At 38.9% G+C, this 19262-nt stretch overlaps 1 protein-coding gene across 3 annotated transcripts in view; it reads right to left on the bottom strand.

The window, feature by feature from the left end:
• The window catches only part of LOC121386671 (golgin subfamily A member 6-like protein 6), a 59594-nt gene that overhangs the window by 6057 nt on the left and 34275 nt on the right, over positions 1-19262 (bottom strand). For all 3 annotated transcript variants that reach the window (XM_041517676.1, XM_041517661.1, XM_041517668.1), the window contains 4 exons: positions 14253-14357; positions 12762-12866; positions 11488-11592; positions 4620-4757 (listed from right to left, as the gene is read on the bottom strand). In XM_041517676.1, the coding sequence (XP_041373610.1) occupies positions 4620-4757; positions 11488-11592; positions 12762-12866; positions 14253-14357 (453 nt within the window). The remainder of the gene's footprint in view (positions 1-4619; positions 4758-11487; positions 11593-12761; positions 12867-14252; positions 14358-19262) is intronic.

Here is a 19262-nt window from a genome sequence, read left to right as displayed (position 1 = left end):
GCACGCTCGCCAAATGCGAGTAAAAATTCTGATGGACGAGTTAAAAAATACAACTACCAGTCCAATAGTCTACCTATCTCTTTGATTTGGTTTACCCCGTGATGTTGATCACTTACCAAGTGTTCTGAATAATGTTTTGTCAATATATCTATATACATGTATAGAATTTGAAATGAAGACACTGTGTATTATAATATTGTTAATAATATATTGTTCTCTAGACTGGCGGACCAATAGTAATTCTGGTGGGCTAGTAAATTTTTGTTGATTCTGGTCCGGTGGGCTAGTTAAACATTTTTCATTTCTGCACCCCTGTAACTATGTCCAGTACATCCACTCACCTCCACATAACCTATGGTTCTAAACCCCGCACTAACAACAGCACCCCTGTAACTATGTCTAGTACATCCACTCACCTCCACATAACCTATGGTTCTAAACCCCGCACTAACAACAGCACTATGTAACTATGTCCAGTACATCCACTCACCTCCACATAACCTATGGTTCTAAACCCCGCACTAACAACAGCACTATGTAACTATGTCCAGTACATCCACTCACCTCCACATAACCTATGGTTCTAAACCCCGCACTAACAACAGCACTATGTAACTATGTCCAGTACATCCACTCACCTCCACATAACCTATGGTTCTAAACCCCACACTAACAACAGCACCCCTGTAACTATGTCTAGTACATCCACTCACATCCACATAACCTATGGTTCTAAACCCCGCACTAACAACAGCACCCCTGTAACTATGTCCAGTACATCCACTCACCTCCACATAACCTATGGTTCTAAACCCCGCACTAACAACAGCACCCCTGTAACTATGTCTAGTACATCCACTCACCTCCACATAACCTATGGTTCTAAACCCCGCACTAACAACAGCACTATGTAACTATGTCCAGTACATCCACTCACCTCCACATAACCTATGGTTTTAAACCCCGCACTAACAACAGCACCCCTGTAACTATGTCTAGTACATCCACTCACCTCCACATAACCTATGGTTCTAAACCCCGCACTAACAACAGCACCCCTGTAACTATGTCCAGTACATCCACTCACCTCCACATAACCTATGGTTCTAAACCCCGCACTAACAACAGCACCCCTGTAACTATGTCTAGTACATCCACTCACCTCCACATAACCTATGGTTCTAAACCCCGCACTAACAACAGCACTATGTAACTATGTCCAGTACATCCACTCACCTCCACATAACCTATGGTTTTAAACCCCGCACTAACAACAGCACCCCTGTAACTATGTCTAGTACATCCACTCACCTCCACATAACCTATGGTTCTAAACCCCGCACTAACAACAGCACCCCTGTAACTATGTCCAGTACATCCACTCACCTCCACATAACCTATGGTTCTAAACCCCGCACTAACAACAGCACCCCTGTAACTATGTCTAGTACATCCACTCACCTCCACATAACCTATGGTTCTAAACCCCGCACTAACAACAGCACTATGTAACTATGTCCAGTACATCCACTCACCTCCACATAACCTATGGTTCTAAACCCCGCACTAACAACAGCACCCCTGTAACTATGTCCAGTACATCCACTCACCTCCACATAACCTATGGTTCTAAACCCCGCACTAACAACAGCACCCCTGTAACTATGTCCAGTACATCCACTCACCTCCACATAACCTATGGTTCTAAACCCCGCACTAACAACAGCACCCCTGTAACTATGTCCAGTACATCCACTCACCTGCACATAACCTATGGTTCTAAACCCCGCACTGACAACAGCACCCCTGTAACTATGTCCAGTACATCCACTCACCTGCACATAACCTATGGTTCTAAACCCCGCACTGACAACAGCACCCCTGTAACTATGTCCAGTACATCCACTCACCTGCACATAACCTATGGTTCTAAACCCCGCACTAACAACAGCACTATGTAACTATGTCCAGTACATCCACTCACCTGCACATAACCTATGGTTCTAAACCCCGCACTAACAACAGCACTATGTAACTATGTCCAGTACATCCACTCACCTGCACCTAACCTATGGTTCTAAACCCCGCACTAACAACAGCACTATGTAACTATGTCCAGTACATCCACTCACCTCCACATAACCTATGGTTCTAAACCCCGCACTAACAACATCACTATGTAACTATGTCCAGTACATCCACTCACCTCCACATAACCTATGGTTCTAAACCCCGCACTAACAACAGCACTATGTAACTATGTCCAGTACATCCACTCACCTCCACATAACCTATGGTTCTAAACCCCGCACTAACAACAGCACTATGTAACTATGTCCAGTACATCCACTCACCTGCACCTAACCTATGGTTCTAAACCCCGCACTAACAACAGCACTATGTAACTATGTCCAGTACATCCACTCACCTCCACATAACCTATGGTTCTAAACCCCGCACTAACAACAGCACTATGTAACTATGTCTAGTACATCCACTCACCTGCACATAACCTATGGTTCTAAACCCTGCACTAACAACAGCACTATGTAATATTTTAATGACTCCTGGCCCCTATTGCATGAAGTTCACCTTAAAGGGACAGTCAAGAGCTTACAACCATTATTATATCGAGTACAACTATTCAACAAAAATAATATAAACAGTTTCCGATGGGTTCCTATAATCACAAGGCATGGAACCGAAGAAGTGTTTGTTCCTATGATCACGAGGCATGTAACCGAAGAAGTGTTTGTTCCTATGATCACGAGGCACGTAACCGAAGAAGTGTTTGTTCCTATGATCACAAGGCATGTAACCGAAGAAGTGTTTGTTCCCATGATCACAAGGCACGGAGCGGAAGAAGTGTTTGTTCCTATGATCACGAGGCATGGAACCGAAGAAGTGTTTGTTCCTATGATCACGAGGCATGTAACCGAAGAAGTGTTTGTTCCTATGATCACAAGGCACGGAGCGGAAGAAGTGTTTGTTCCTATGATCACAAGGCATGGAACCGAAGAAGTGTTTGTTCCCATGATCACAAGGCATGGAACCGAAGAAGTGTTTGTTCCCATGATCACAAGGCATGTAACCAAAGAAGTGTTTGTTCCCATGATCACACGGCATGTAACCGAAGAAGTGTTTGTTCCCATGATCACAAGGCATGGAACCGAAGAAGTGTTTGTTCCCATGATCACAAGGCATGTAACCGAAGAAGTGTTTGTTCCCATGATCACACGGCATGTAACCGAAGAAGTGTTTATTCCCATGATCACAAGGCATGGAACCGAAGAAGTGTTTGTTCCCATGATCACAAGGCATGTAACCGAAGAAGTGTTTGTTCCTATGGTCACAAGGCATGGCTCTTCAAATAAAGAAACTTGACATTGATTTTCAAAGTTTAATAACAAAAAAAACCTGGTAGACATGATACAAGCAACCAAAGATCAAGACGCCATGAGAAGGGGATAACTCTGTACATGTCCGAAACAGTATCTCTGGGAATCCATCTGATACATGTACACAGGCATATACTGTATGTGACATAGGGGTGGGCAAAATGTCAGTATCGGTTATGATCACCACGAGCCCTGATGACAGCTTGACAACGGTGATGCATGGTGATGCATGGAAACAAACGTACGTTGCACAACAGGTTATGGAATGTTCTGTCACTCATGCTGCAGTGCCGTAAGAAGTTGCGGAAGTGTTTGGGGTGGTGGATTCCTCCGGCACACACGCTGATCTAGTGCATCCCATAGATGTTCTATTGGGTTTAAATCCAGGAAATGGGCAGGCATAGGTAATGTCTGGACATTGTGGCACTGCAGAGATGAGATCCTGCAACACCATGTCATTCCACACATGCTTCTCTGAGGATTAACATTTTGAGTGGTGTTGTACCGTGCCCATAAAGCAGAGATGGTCTGTCTGGAGATACCAAAGTGCCTTTGCACAGCTTGTTGAATTCCCCTGCTTGCAATCTTCCAATGGCATTACTGCGTTGAGCTGACGTTAATCTTGGTATTATTGCGTTACCTACAGTGTTGTTATGCGGTCTGTTTGAATCACTGCTAACGTGGCCTTTTATGCCCACCAACAGAGGGTTCGGCATGCAAAGTTACAGAATTTCATGATGCACATGCTTCTCTGAGGATTACACTTTTGCGTTTCAGTACAAACATTGACTATGCGAATCGAACATGTTTTCTAGTGTTTTTGCATCACCATTTCCTCACTTACTTGATTGTCTTTATGCTGTCTTTGATTCTGTCAAGTTTCCTTGTTTGAAGAGTATATATGGAGGGTCACATTTTAGAATTTGGAAAATTCAGGACCATGAAACTTGGCTGGTTTTGACAGGATTCCGGTTTGTCCAGGGACTGGTTTAGACAGGTTTCACTATATAATACAGTAGTATCTCGTTGGGTCGAACTCAGGAGGGTCAAATACACCGCAATGCTCGAACCAAAAACGAAGTCCTGAGTTCCACTTACACGATGTTGACCAAATGGTTAGGTCGAACTACCCGATGGGTCAAACACTTTCTCAAGCACCGACAGAATTCAAGCCAATAGGATTCAACTGTATATTTATATATAATTATATGAGTACTGTACCTAACAAGTGGTCTTTCTGGTCTGTTACCACGGCTAACTCAGATTCCAGTCCTTGAATTCTTGATTGCCTTTCTGACAGTTCAGACTCGAAATTGGCTCTCACAGAACTGAGCTGTGCATCATGCATGGCTTGCACACCTAACGAAGGAGGAAAATAAGAACACAGAATTTGTTAAGTACAAACAGAAATATAAATTGCCTCCCCTTCCTATACTTCACTAAGAGCCATTTCCCATGTGCCTAATACAAAATACAAAACAGAACTAGTTATATATTATGCATGAACGACAAAACCATGGCATTAACATTTTCGAAACTGTCTCTCAATCTGCAGAAACAGAAATTCATGTAATACCTAGATCATCACAAAGTGAATATTGTCAACTGTTTATGTATACTCGGTATATCTCACAGTTAAAAACACAAACTTTAAAGGGACAGACCCTAGTGTTTAAACACTACAGCATATTTCTCACTATTAGAGCCATTTATGATCACTGAAATCAAACATTACTTATATTTTATTGTTTAGATTATCCATTTCTGTACAACCAAAGTGTTTCTGGTCATCCTGGTGTTTCTAATACTACAAAATGCATTTTTCATATTTTTAAAAATGCACGCATGTCTGAGAAGTAACGGTTATTTAGTCACGTTTTAGTCTACGTTTAAGGGTTATTTCAATGTCATGGACTCTTGTTTCACTCTGTTGTATCCAAATTTGTTACAGGTTTGTAAATTAACCAAACTTAGTGTCTATTTTTACGGGTTGAATCCAGGGTCTAGGTGAAAAATATGCCTTAGTGTTTAAAAACTACAGTCTGTCCCTTTAAGTAAAAAAACATTTGTATGATAAAATGAATGAATGAATGGATGGATGGATGAATGGATGAATGGATGAATGGATGGATGGATGGATGAATGGATGGATGGATGGATGAATGGATGGATGGATGGATGAATGGATGGATGGATGGATGGATGAATGGATGAATGGATGAATGTATGAAAGAATGGATGAATGAATAAATGAATGAATGGATGAATGGATGAATGGATGAATGAAATGAATGAAAATGGAGCCATGTCAAAAATATATATTTATAGGAAAGTCAATCTAAAAGCTAGGGCCTCCAGAAGTACTCGGGCACAGGCTAAGTGTAGCAAGCTTCGAGTCCGGTCGCAGGACTCGGGTGTCCATGATGCATAGAAGAGCACTCTCATTTGATTAATTTTTGTTACGTCATTTTGCCATATGCTTGCCGCTGGTTACATTATAGGGCTATGAGGGCCATGTACGGGTAACAAAAGTCGAATGTATGGAATGCATGCAGTGACATGATTTGGAATCCATATGGTCAGCACGACTGGTACATCAAAGGCCGTGGTATGTGCTATCCTGTCTATGGGATGGTGCACTTAAAAGATCCCTTGCTGCTAACCGAAAAGAGTAGCCCATGAAGTGGCGACAGCAGGTTTCCTCTCTCAATATCTATGTGGTCCTTAACCATATGTCTGACGCCATATAACCGTAAGTACAATGTGTTGAGTGTGTCGTTAAGTGAAACATTTCCTTCCTTCCATATGGTCAGCACTGGAATTATTATTACTATTTTACTTTATTCCTTAAGTCTCATTATTATCTAGTGTATGTATTGTGCAAGTTCCCTGCTGACCTGGTCTAAGATGGTCCGAGTTTGGTTTTCACGAGAATAGTCGATAATTAAACTTACTTTGTAATTGTGCCAGTTCTCTGCTGACCTGGTCTAAGAAGGTCCGAGTTTGGTTTTCACGAAGATAGTCGATAATTAAACTTACTTTGTAATTGTGTGCATTCCCTGCTGACCTGGTCTAAGATGGTCCGAGTTTGGTTTTCACGAGGATAGTCGATAATTAAACTTACTTTGTATTGTAAGTGTGTGAATTCCCTGCTGACATGGTCTAAGATGGTCCGAGTTTGGTTTTCACGAGGATAGTCGATAATTAAACTTACTTTGTAATTGTGCCAGTTCCCTGCTGACCTGGTCTAAGATGGTCCGAGTTTGGTTTTCACGAGGATAGTCGATAATTAAACTTACTTTGTAAGTGTGCAAGTTCCCTGCTGACCTGGTCTAAGATAGTCCGAGTTTGGTTTTCACGAGGATAGTCGATAATTAAACTTACTTTGTATTGTAAGTGTGTGAGTTCCCTGCTGACATGGTCTAAGATGGTCCGAGTTTGGTTTTCACGAGGATAGTCGATAATTAAACTTACTTTGTAATTGTGCCAGTTCCCTGCTGACCTGGTCTAAGATGGTCCGAGTTTGGTTTTCACGAGGATAGTCGATAATTAAACTTACTTTGTAAGTGTGCAAGTTCCCTGCCGACCTGGTCTAAGATGGTCCGAGTTTGGTTTTCACGAGAATAGTCGATAATTAAACTTACTTTGTAATTGTGCCAGTTCTCTGCTGACCTGGTCTAAGAAGGTCCGAGTTTGGTTTTCACGAAGATAGTCGATAATTAAACTTACTTTGTAATTGTGTGCATTCCCTGCTGACCTGGTCTAAGATAGTCCGAGTTTGGTTTTCACGAGGATAGTCGATAATTAAACTTACTTTGTAATTGTGCCAGTTCCCTGCTGACCTGGTCTAAGATGGTCCGAGTTTGGTTTTCACGAGGATAGTCGATAATTAAACTTACTTTGTAAGTGTGCAAGTTCCCTGCCGACCTGGTCTAAGATGGTCCGAGTTTGGTTTTCACGAGAATAGTCGATAATTAAACTTACTTTGTAATTGTGCCAGTTCCCTGCTGACCTGGTCTAAGATGGTCCGAGTTTGGTTTTCACGAGGATAGTCGATAATTAAACTTACTTTGTAAGTGTGCAAGTTCCCTGCCGACCTGGTCTAAGATGGTCCGAGTTTGGTTTTCACGAGAATAGTCGATAATTAAACTTACTTTGTAATTGTGCCAGTTCTCTGCTGACCTGGTCTAAGAAGGTCCGAGTTTGGTTTTCACGAAGATAGTCGATAATTAAACTTACTTTGTAATTGTGTGCATTCCCTGCTGACCTGGTCTAAGATGGTCCGAGTTTGGTTTTCACGAGGATAGTCGATAATTAAACTTACTTTGTAATTGTGCCAGTTCCCTGCTAACCTGGTCTAAGATGGTCCGAGTTTGGTTTTCACGAGGATAGTCGATAATTAAACTTACTTTGTAAGTGTGCAAGTTCCCTGCCGACCTGGTCCAAGATGGTCCGAGTTTGGTTTTCACGAGAATAGTCGATAATTAAACTTACTTTGTAATTGTGCCAGTTCTCTGCTGACCTGGTCTAAGAAGGTCCGAGTTTGGTTTTCACGAAGATAGTCGATAATTAAACTTACTTTGTAATTGTGTGCATTCCCTGCTGACCTGGTCTAAGATGGTCCGAGTTTGGTTTTCATGAGGATAGTCGATAATTAAACTTACTTTGTAAGTGTGCAAGTTCCCTGCTGACCTGGTCTAAGATGGTCCGAGTTTGGTTTTCACCAGGATAGTCGATAATTAAACTTACTTTGTAAGTGTGCAAGTTCCCTGCTGACCTGGTCTAAGATGGTCAGAGTTTGGTTTTCACGAGGATAGTCAATAATTAAACTTACTTTGTAATTGTGCAAGTTCTCTGCTGACCTGATCTAAGATAGTCCGAGTTTGGTTTTCACGAGGATAGTCGATAATTAAACTTACTTTGTAATTGTGCAAGTACCCTGCTGACCTGGTCTAAGATGGTCCGAGTTTGGTTTTCACGAGGATAGTCGATAATTAAACTTACTTTGTAATTGTGCCAGTTCCCTGCTGACCTGGTCTAAGATGGTCCGAGTTTGGTTTTCACGAGGATAGTCGATAATTAAACTTACTTTGTAAGTGTGCAAGTTCCCTGCTGACCTGGTCTAAGATAGTCCGAGTTTGGTTTTCACGAGGATAGTCGATAATTAAACTTACTTTGTATTGTAAGTGTGTGAGTTCCCTGCTGACATGGTCTAAGATGGTCCGAGTTTGGTTTTCACGAGGATAGTCGATAATTAAACTTACTTTGTAATTGTGCCAGTTCCCTGCTGACCTGGTCTAAGATGGTCCGAGTTTGGTTTTCACGAGGATAGTCGATAATTAAACTTACTTTGTAAGTGTGCAAGTTCCCTGCCGACCTGGTCTAAGATGGTCCGAGTTTGGTTTTCACGAGAATAGTCGATAATTAAACTTACTTTGTAATTGTGCCAGTTCTCTGCTGACCTGGTCTAAGAAGGTCCGAGTTTGGTTTTCACGAAGATAGTCGATAATTAAACTTACTTTGTAATTGTGTGCATTCCCTGCTGACCTGGTCTAAGATGGTCCGAGTTTGGTTTTCACGAGGATAGTCGATAATTAAACTTACTTTGTAATTGTGCCAGTTCCCTGCTGACCTGGTCTAAGATGGTCCGAGTTTGGTTTTCACGAGGATAGTCGATAATTAAACTTACTTTGTAAGTGTGCAAGTTCCCTGCCGACCTGGTCTAAGATGGTCCGAGTTTGGTTTTCACGAGAATAGTCGATAATTAAACTTACTTTGTAATTGTGCCAGTTCCCTGCTGACCTGGTCTAAGATGGTCCGAGTTTGGTTTTCACGAGGATAGTCGATAATTAAACTTACTTTGTAAGTGTGCAAGTTCCCTGCCGACCTGGTCTAAGATGGTCCGAGTTTGGTTTTCACGAGAATAGTCGATAATTAAACTTACTTTGTAATTGTGCCAGTTCTCTGCTGACCTGGTCTAAGAAGGTCCGAGTTTGGTTTTCACGAAGATAGTCGATAATTAAACTTACTTTGTAATTGTGTGCATTCCCTGCTGACCTGGTCTAAGATGGTCCGAGTTTGGTTTTCACGAGGATAGTCGATAATTAAACTTACTTTGTAATTGTGCCAGTTCCCTGCTGACCTGGTCTAAGATGGTCCGAGTTTGGTTTTCACGAGGATAGTCGATAATTAAACTTACTTTGTAATTGTGCAAGTTCTCTGCTGACCTGATCTAAGATAGTCCGAGTTTGGTTTTCACGAGGATAGTCGATAATTAAACTTACTTTGTAATTGTGCAAGTACCCTGCTGACCTGGTCTAAGATGGTCCGAGTTTGTTTTTCACGAGGATAGTCGATAATTAAACTTACTTTATATTGTAAGTGTGTGAGTTCCCTGCTGACATGGTCTAAGATGGTCCGAGTTTGGTTTTCATGAGGATAATCGATAATTAAACTTACTTTGTAAGTGTGCAAGTTCCCTGCTGACCTGGTCTAAGATAGTCCGAGTTTGGTTTTCACGAGGATAGTCGATAATTAAACTTACTTTGTATTGTAAGTGTGTGAGTTCCCTGCTGACATGGTCTAAGATGGTCCGAGTTTGGTTTTCACGAGGATAGTCGATAATTAAACTTACTTTGTAATTGTGCCAGTTCCCTGCTGACCTGGTCTAAGATGGTCCGAGTTTGGTTTTCACGAGGATAGTCGATAATTAAACTTACTTTGTAAGTGTGCAAGTTCCCTGCCGACCTGGTCTAAGATGGTCCGAGTTTGGTTTTCACGAGAATAGTCGATAATTAAACTTACTTTGTAATTGTGCCAGTTCCCTGCTGACCTGGTCTAAGATGGTCCGAGTTTGGTTTTCACGAGGATAGTCGATAATTAAACTTACTTTGTAAGTGTGCAAGTTCCCTGCCGACCTGGTCTAAGATGGTCCGAGTTTGGTTTTCACGAGAATAGTCGATAATTAAACTTACTTTGTAATTGTGCCAGTTCTCTGCTGACCTGGTCTAAGAAGGTCCGAGTTTGGTTTTCACGAAGATAGTCGATAATTAAACTTACTTTGTAATTGTGTGCATTCCCTGCTGACCTGGTCTAAGATGGTCCGAGTTTGGTTTTCACGAGGATAGTCGATAATTAAACTTACTTTGTAATTGTGCCAGTTCCCTGCTGACCTGGTCTAAGATGGTCCGAGTTTGGTTTTCACGAGGATAGTCGATAATTAAACTTACTTTGTAATTGTGCAAGTTCTCTGCTGACCTGATCTAAGATAGTCCGAGTTTGGTTTTCACGAGGATAGTCGATAATTAAACTTACTTTGTAATTGTGCAAGTACCCTGCTGACCTGGTCTAAGATGGTCCGAGTTTGTTTTTCACGAGGATAGTCGATAATTAAACTTACTTTATATTGTAAGTGTGTGAGTTCCCTGCTGACATGGTCTAAGATGGTCCGAGTTTGGTTTTCATGAGGATAATCGATAATTAAACTTACTTTGTAAGTGTGCAAGTTCCCTGCTGACCTGGTCTAAGATAGTCCGAGTTTGGTTTTCACGAGGATAGTCGATAATTAAACTTACTTTGTATTGTAAGTGTGTGAGTTCCCTGCTGACATGGTCTAAGATGGTCCGAGTTTGGTTTTCACGAGGATAGTCGATAATTAAACTTACTTTGTAATTGTGCCAGTTCCCTGCTGACCTGGTCTAAGATGGTCCGAGTTTGGTTTTCACGAGGATAGTCGATAATTAAACTTACTTTGTAATTGTGCAAGTTCTCTGCTGACCTGGTCTAAGATGGTCCGAGTTTGGTTTTCACGAGGATAGTCGATAATTAAACTTACTTTGTAATTGTGTGCATTCCCTGCTGACCTGGTCTAAGATGGTCCGAGTTTGGTTTTCACGAGGATAGTCGATAATTAAACTTACTTTGTAAGTGTGCAAGTTCCCTGCTGACCTGGTCTAAGATGGTCCGAGTTTGGTTTTCACCAGGATAGTCGATAATTAAACTTACTTTGTAAGTGTGCAAGTTCCCTGCTGACCTGGTCTAAGATGGTCCGAGTTTGGTTTTCACGAGGATAGTCAATAATTAAACTTACTTTGTAATTGTGCAAGTTCCCTGCAGACCTGATCTAAGATAGCCCGAGTTTGGTTTTCACGAACCTGCGCTTGAACAGACACAGTCTCCGTCTCCTTGAGATAGGCTACAACAAAAGAAGTAATTATAATGTTTAAAATGAGTAATTACCATAGGAAAGAAATGAGAGAGAGAGAGAGAGAGAGAGAGAGAGAGAGAGAGAGAGAGAGGAGAGAGAGGAGAGAGAGAGAGAGAGAGAGAGAGAGAGAGAGAGAGAGAGAGAGACACACAGAGAGACACACAGAGAGACAGACAGAGAGAGAGAGAGAGAGAGAGAGAGAGAGAGAGAGAGAGAGAGAGAGAGAGAACACACATACAAACACACACACACACACACACAAACACACACACACACACAAACACACACAAACCCACACCCAAATATGAACACACACGCACACACACACAAACACCAATTAAAGGCCAATTAGGAACCAATTAAAAAAAAAGTTTGTTTTCTTTAACGACATAATCATCGGCTATTGGATGTCAAACATATTGTCATTTTGACAGTCATAGAGAGGAAACCCGCAACAATTTTCATTAGTAACAATTAAGGGATCTTTTATAGGCGCCATCACACAGACAGGTTTTACCTCTACTGCTGTTGCATCAAGAGGTACATATGCCATCCCACAGACAGGTTTTACCTCTACTGCTGTTGCATCTAGAGGTATATATGCCATCCCACAGACAGGTTTTACCTCTACTGCTGTTGCATCAAGAGGTATATATGCCATCCCACAGACAGGTTTTACCTCTACTGCTGTTGCATCTAGAGGTATATATGCCATCACATAGACAGGATAGCACATACCACAGCCTTTGATATATCAGTTGTGGTGCACTGGCCGAACGAGAAATTGACCAATGGGCCCCCCGACGAGGATCGATCCTAGACCGACTGCGCATCAGGCGAACACTTTACCACTGGGCAACCTTCTGCAGTTCTTGTCCTCATGTTGTCATCTTGAGGTTTTACTTCTACTGCTATTGCATCTAAAGGTATATATGCCATCCCACAGACAGGATAGCACATACCACAGCCTTTGATATACCAGTCATGGTGCATTGGCTGGAACGAGAAATTGACCAATGGGCCCACCGCCTATACATCCTGCCCCCGGAACCAACTAAAGTGCACTTGGCTGATATTGACATTAATTTTTTCATGTACATCAAGTGATTGATTATTTCAACCCCTGCTTCTACTGTACTACCTGTATATACCATTACCTTTTGTCTGTCCAAGGTCTTTTTCTTTGTTTGCAATGTCATCCTTCATGTCTTTGCAGTGTGACTCGAGTCTTTTTATTTGTTTTTCAGCTTCACTCACTTTCTCTGTATGAAGTAGAAAACAATAATGAACATGCAGATTCGGTGAATTATCTAAAGGAAAGGAATGTTTACTTAATGACACCTCCACACATTTTAACCTACGGCTTTTCGAAGTCCAACATTTTAGCATTTGCTTAATAGATGTGTATCAAAGGCTGTTGTATGTGCTGTCCTGTCTGTGGGATGGTGCATATAAAAGATCCCTTGCTACTAATGGAAAAATGTAGTGGGTTCCCTCTCTAAGATTATATGTCAGAATTACCAAATGTTTGACATCCAATAGCTGATGATTAAGAAATCAATGTGCTCTAGTGGTGTCGTTAAACAAAACAAACTTTTTGCTAAATAAATAGAAAGAGTTTTTGTTTGTTTTGTGTTTAATGACACCACTGGAGCACATTGATTAATTAATCACCGGTTATTGGATGTCAAACATTTGGTAATTCTGACTTGTAGTCATCAGAGGAAACCCGCTACATTTGTCCTAATGCAACAAAGGATCTTTTATATGCACTTTCCCACAGATAGTAAAGCACATACCATATATGGCTACACCAATGAGTAAAACCACGTTAGTATATACATGTACATGGTTTAATTAAAGTACTTTTTTAGAACACATGCAGGTTTGTTTTAGCTATGGTAAGCAGATCTCTGTATAGTCAATGCATTTTGAATTACTAATCCTCGCAGTTTGGGTTTTGAAGCGGAAAAGCAACAATCTCGTGTAGTGTAGAAATAACAATGTTTTTCTTGCTATTATTGACAGAGATAAAACCGTATCTTAAATATATCTTAAAATATAAACATTAAATTTAAGTTATAGTGTGATTTTTATTTTTATTTTACTTATGTGTGTATACTGTAATAGGCCTATATTCTAACCTTTTTGATGTACGTGGTATGGTGCATGTAAATCCAGACCTTTATTAAAAAGATTATACCACGTCATTTGAAGAGCAGAATTACAGTTTGTTTTAATATATTCTAACCTTTTTGATGCGGTATGGGTTTTGAAGAGGAATATCCAGATAACTTCGATATTCAAGAAAAATAACTCCAAACAACTGGAAATGATGTGTGGTGGTCCATAAATTCCATATTAATCATACACATCAATAATTAAAATAAATTTTAACCCTATAATTGTCACATGTAAACCATATAGCCCAGTAGCAACATAGTCACTATATAGTGTGGGGAAAATAGTACTTTTAGTTACATGGTATTTTTAATTGTTTATATCCGGTACTTATATCATCAACCAAAGACTTCTGCATTTGACGTCATAGCTTTCCTTTGATGATCAAGTCGATGCACAATTGCTATTTTAAGATATAGTGCATCCAGATGATAATTGATATCCAGATGATATATATTTATTTATACCTTTGATGGTTCTAATTTCTTTTTCTTTTTCATCAATGTTCAGCTTCAGCTTTTTACACTCTGACTCCAGTGTTTTTATTTGTTTCTCAGCTTCAGTCAGTTTTCCTGTGTAAAGTCAAATATATTATGATTAAAGAAATAGAAAAGAAAATCATTATTACTGAAATAATTGGGACTGGTTAACATCATGGATTTGTTATATACACCGGGAGCTATATATGTAATGAAGTAAATGTTACTGTACATTTGGTTAATGACACCCGTGGGCGTACAGGCTCCCATATTTGTTGAGGAGCATATGGATGGTTTTTACCCACATTAAACGGAAACGCCCAAATCTGGATAATATTTTTCTGTTATTATTATTAGCATTACTCCCAAGCGACTATATAGGGTTGCAAGCGAATCACTACACATTTTTACATGGATTATTTACTTAGCTTAGTAACTGGTTTAACGTGTCCATATACCACTAAGGTTTCGAACATGCCTATCCCGAGTCCGCCCTCCGATAGAATCGGGGGTACTGTACACATGGATTACAACTCATGATGGAAATACATGGTAAAAAGACTTAGTTTAAATAATATTTTATTCCATTTACTGATGGGATTAGTCGACAGGCTACAAGCCTATATTAGGACCTTTCCCTACATTTTTTTTTACAAACAAACTGACAAGATGACAGACAAAGTCCAGTTAATAACTAACAATAATAATAATAAAACATAATTGTAGATGAATAACATAAAAGTGAGCTACAGAAAGGAAAGCTACGTACATAGAAAAAATACAGGTAGAGAAATGTAACAGTGCTATTAAGTTTCAAAACGTATTTAAAAAGTATATATTTTCCTGATTAGTTAAGTGTAGATCGCCAAATAATAAAATGTTATAGTTAACATGTAGATATTTCTGTAGATGGAAAAGACTTCAGGCTAGCACATTTTGCCCGAACACCTTTATCGTTTTTGCCCAATTTTAAGGACTTGCTCCAGCACTAGGGGGCAGTTACCCCCATGCCCCCTGTCTCATATGATTATGATGACACCTACCTCACCACATTTTAAGCTGTGGCTATTTGGTGTCTAACATCTAGTTATTTTGACATGTAGTCTACAGAGGGTAAGAGAAGAAACCTGTTGCTGCCACATAGGCTACTCTTACCAACAGAACAGCAAGGGGTGTTTTACATGCACTTTTGCATGGACAGGACACTACATACCACAGCCTTTGATGTACTGGATGCAGGGCACTGGCTGGAAAACACCTGAGTCCTCTCAGGGTGAATGTAACTCAGGTGAGTTTGCTAATTACACACTAGTGTTTGGAATCGGTGGGAATTTCATCATCGATCATCAGTTATAATCGGTTACATGTAATTAGCATCAACCGATCAACTGTCGATTACACAATTAGTTAAAATTACATTAACGTAAGAAAGATAAATTGTATTAAAAGCACACTATATGTACCTACATGTATTGTCATGTTCAACAGGAACAACCATACAAATCACTGATGTTAATTACATTCAATAACTATTAAATATCTTTTTTCTTTATGTACACATGAAAACAAACATCAACCCCAATATATATATTTACATGTTCAATGGGATTAGACCATACAAATCACTGATGTTAATTACTTTTAATAACTATTAAATCAAAAAATTCTTTATGTACACATGAAAACAACATGAACCCCAATATATATTTACATGTTTAATGGAATTAGACTTACCATACAAATCACTAATGTTAATTACTTTTAATAACTATTTAATATAACTTTTTCCTTTATGTACACATGAAAACAAACCCTAACCCCAACATATATGTATTTATATATGAATTCCATCATTTAAACTGAATGATGGTTAATATTTTCAAACAATCAATTACAAATTTTTATAATCGCTCATCACATCGATGGAGCCAAACTGATCAATTTGCGATTATAATCAATCACTGGAACATCCCTATATATCTACCACTAAGCTACATTCCACCCCTATTATGATGCACATGTATGTTACACTCATTACAACTGGTCACATGCACTCCCCCAGTTCTAATGCCTACAAAGTTAAAGATTGTTTTCATTGATTTATTAATCATCGGCTATTGGATATCAAACATTTGGTAATTTTGACACATTGTCAACAGAGGAAACCTGCTACATTTTTCACAATGCATGCAGCAAGGGATCTTTTATATGCACTTTCCCATAGACAAGAAAGCACATACCACGACCTTTGACCATAAAAACCGAATCAGTTGAATGGATCCACCGAGGTGATTCAATCATGCAATGCAAGCACCTCAAGCGAGCACTCAACCGACTGAGCTAAATCCCACCCTCAACTTAGTTCGGACTTCTGTAATTAAGTTATAGTCAGTAAGCCTTTGTTTTGGCATTCCAAACTTTCTGTAATTATGTTATAGTCAGTAAGCCTTTGTTTTGGCATTCCAAACTTTCTGTAATTAAGTTATAGTCAGTAAGCCTTTGTTTTGGCATTCCAAACTTTCTGTAATTATGTTATAGTCAGTAAGCCTTTGTTTTGGCATTCCAAACTTTCTGTAATTATGTTATAGTCAGTAAGCCTTTGTTTTGGCATTCCAAACTTTCTGTAATTATGTTATAGTCAGTAAGCCTTTGTTTTGGCATTCCAACTGTTCTGTAATTATGTTATAGTCAGTAAGCCTTTGTTTTGGCATTCCAAAATTTCTGTAATTATGTTATAGTCAGTAAGCCTTTGTTTTGGCATTCCAACCGTTCTGTAATTATGTTATAGTCAGTAAGCCTTTGTTTTGGCATTCCAAACTTTCTGTAATTAAGTTATAGTCAGTAAGCCTTTGTTTTGGCATTCCAAACTTTCTGTAATTAAGTTATAGTCAGTAAGCCTTTGTTTTGGCATTCCAAACTTTCTGTAATTATGTTATAGTCAGTAAGCCTTTGTTTTGGCATTCCAAACTTTCTGTAATTAAGTTATAGTCAGTAAGCCTTTGTTTTGGCATTCCAAACTTTCTGTAATTAAGTTATAGTCAGTAAGCCTTTGTTTTGGCATTCCAAACTTTCTGTAATTATGTTATAGTCAGTAAGCCTTTGTTTTGGCATTCCAAACTTTCTGTAATTATGTTATAGTCAGTAAGCCTTTGTTTTGGCATTCCAAACTTTCTGTAATTAAGTTATAGTCAGTAAGCCTTTGTTTTGGCATTCCAAACTTTCTGTAATTATGTTATAGTCAGTAAGCCTTTGTTTTGGCATTCCAACTGTTCTGTAATTATGTTATAGTCAGTAAGCCTTTGTTTTGGCATTCCAAACTTTCTGTAATTATGTTATAGTCAGTAAGCCTTTGTTTTGGCATTCCAACTGTTCTGTAATTATGTTATAGTCAGTAAGCCTTTGTTTTGGCATTCCAAACTTTCTGTAATTATGTTATAGTCAGTAAGCCTTTGTTTTGGCATTCCAAACTTTCTGTAATTAAGTTATAGTCAGTAAGCCTTTGTTTTGGCATTCCAAACTTTCTGTAATTATGTTATAGTCAGTAAGCCTTTGTTTTGGCATTCCAAACTTTCTGTAATTAAGTTATAGTCAGTAAGCCTTTGTTTTGGCATTCCAAACTTTCTGTAATTATGTTATAGTCAGTAAGCCTTTGTTTTGGCATTCCAAACTTTCTGTAATTAAGATATAGTCAGTAAGCCTTTGTTTTGGCATTCCAAACTTTCTGTAATTATGTTATAGTCAGTAAGCCTTTGTTTTGGCATTCCAAACTTTCTGTAATTATGTTATAGTCAGTAAGCCTTTGTTTTGGCATTCCAAACTTTCTGTAATTATGTTATAGTCAGTAAGCCTTTGTTTTGGCATTCCAAACTTTCTGTAATTATGTTATAGTCAGTAAGCCTTTGTTTTGGCATTCCAAACTTTCTGTAATTATGTTATAGTCAGTAAGCCTTTGTTTTGGCATTCCAACTGTTCTGTAATTATGTTATAGTCAGTAAGCCTTTGTTTTGGCATTCCAAACTTTCTGTAATTAAGTTATAGTCAGTAAGCCTTTGTTTTGGCATTCCAAACTTTCTGTAATTAAGTTATAGTCAGTAAGCCTTTGTTTTGGCATTCCAAACTTTCTGTAATTATGTTATAGTCAGTAAGCCTTTGTTTTGGCATTCCAACCGTTCTCTAATTATGATATAGTCAGTAAGCCTTTGTTTTGGCATTCCAAACTTTCTGTAATTAAGTTATAGTCAGTAAGCCTTTGTTTTGGCATTCCAAACTTTCTGTAATTAAGTTATAGTCAGTAAGCCTTTGTTTTGGCATTCCAAACTTTCTGTAATTATGTTATAGTCAGTAAGCCTTTGTTTTGGCATTCCAAACTTTCTGTAATTAAGTTATAGTCAGTAAGCCTTTGTTTTGGCATTCCAAACTTTCTGTAATTAAGTTATAGTCAGTAAGCCTTTGTTTTGGCATTCCAAACTTTCTGTAATTAAGTTATAGTCAGTAAGCCTTTGTTTTGGCATTCCAAACTTTCTGTAATTATGTTATAGTCAGTAAGCCTTTGTTTTGGCATTCCAAACTTTCTGTAATTAAGATATAGTCAGTAAGCCTTTGTTTTGGCATTCCAAACTTTCTGTAATTATGTTATAGTCAGTAAGCCTTTGTTTTGGCATTCCAAACTTTCTGTAATTATGTTATAGTCAGTAAGCCTTTGTTTTGGCATTCCAAACTTTCTGTAATTATGTTATAGTCAGTAAGCCTTTGTTTTGGCATTCCAACTGTTCTGTAATTATGTTATAGTCAGTAAGCCTTTGTTTTGGCATTCCAAACTTTCTGTAATTAAGTTATAGTCAGTAAGCCTTTGTTTTGGCATTCCAAACTTTCTGTAATTATGTTATAGTCAGTAAGCCTTTGTTTTGGCATTCCAACCGTTCTCTAATTATGATATAGTCAGTAAGCCTTTGTTTTGGCATTCCAAACTTTCTGTAATTAAGTTATAGTCAGTAAGCC

This window comes from Gigantopelta aegis, chromosome 2, assembly GCF_016097555.1.
Source record: "Gigantopelta aegis isolate Gae_Host chromosome 2, Gae_host_genome, whole genome shotgun sequence".
Lineage (NCBI taxonomy): Eukaryota > Metazoa > Mollusca > Gastropoda > Neomphalida > Peltospiridae > Gigantopelta > Gigantopelta aegis.
The sequence above is the reverse complement of the archived record's forward strand: the minus strand, read 5'-3'. Positions and strand labels throughout refer to the sequence as shown.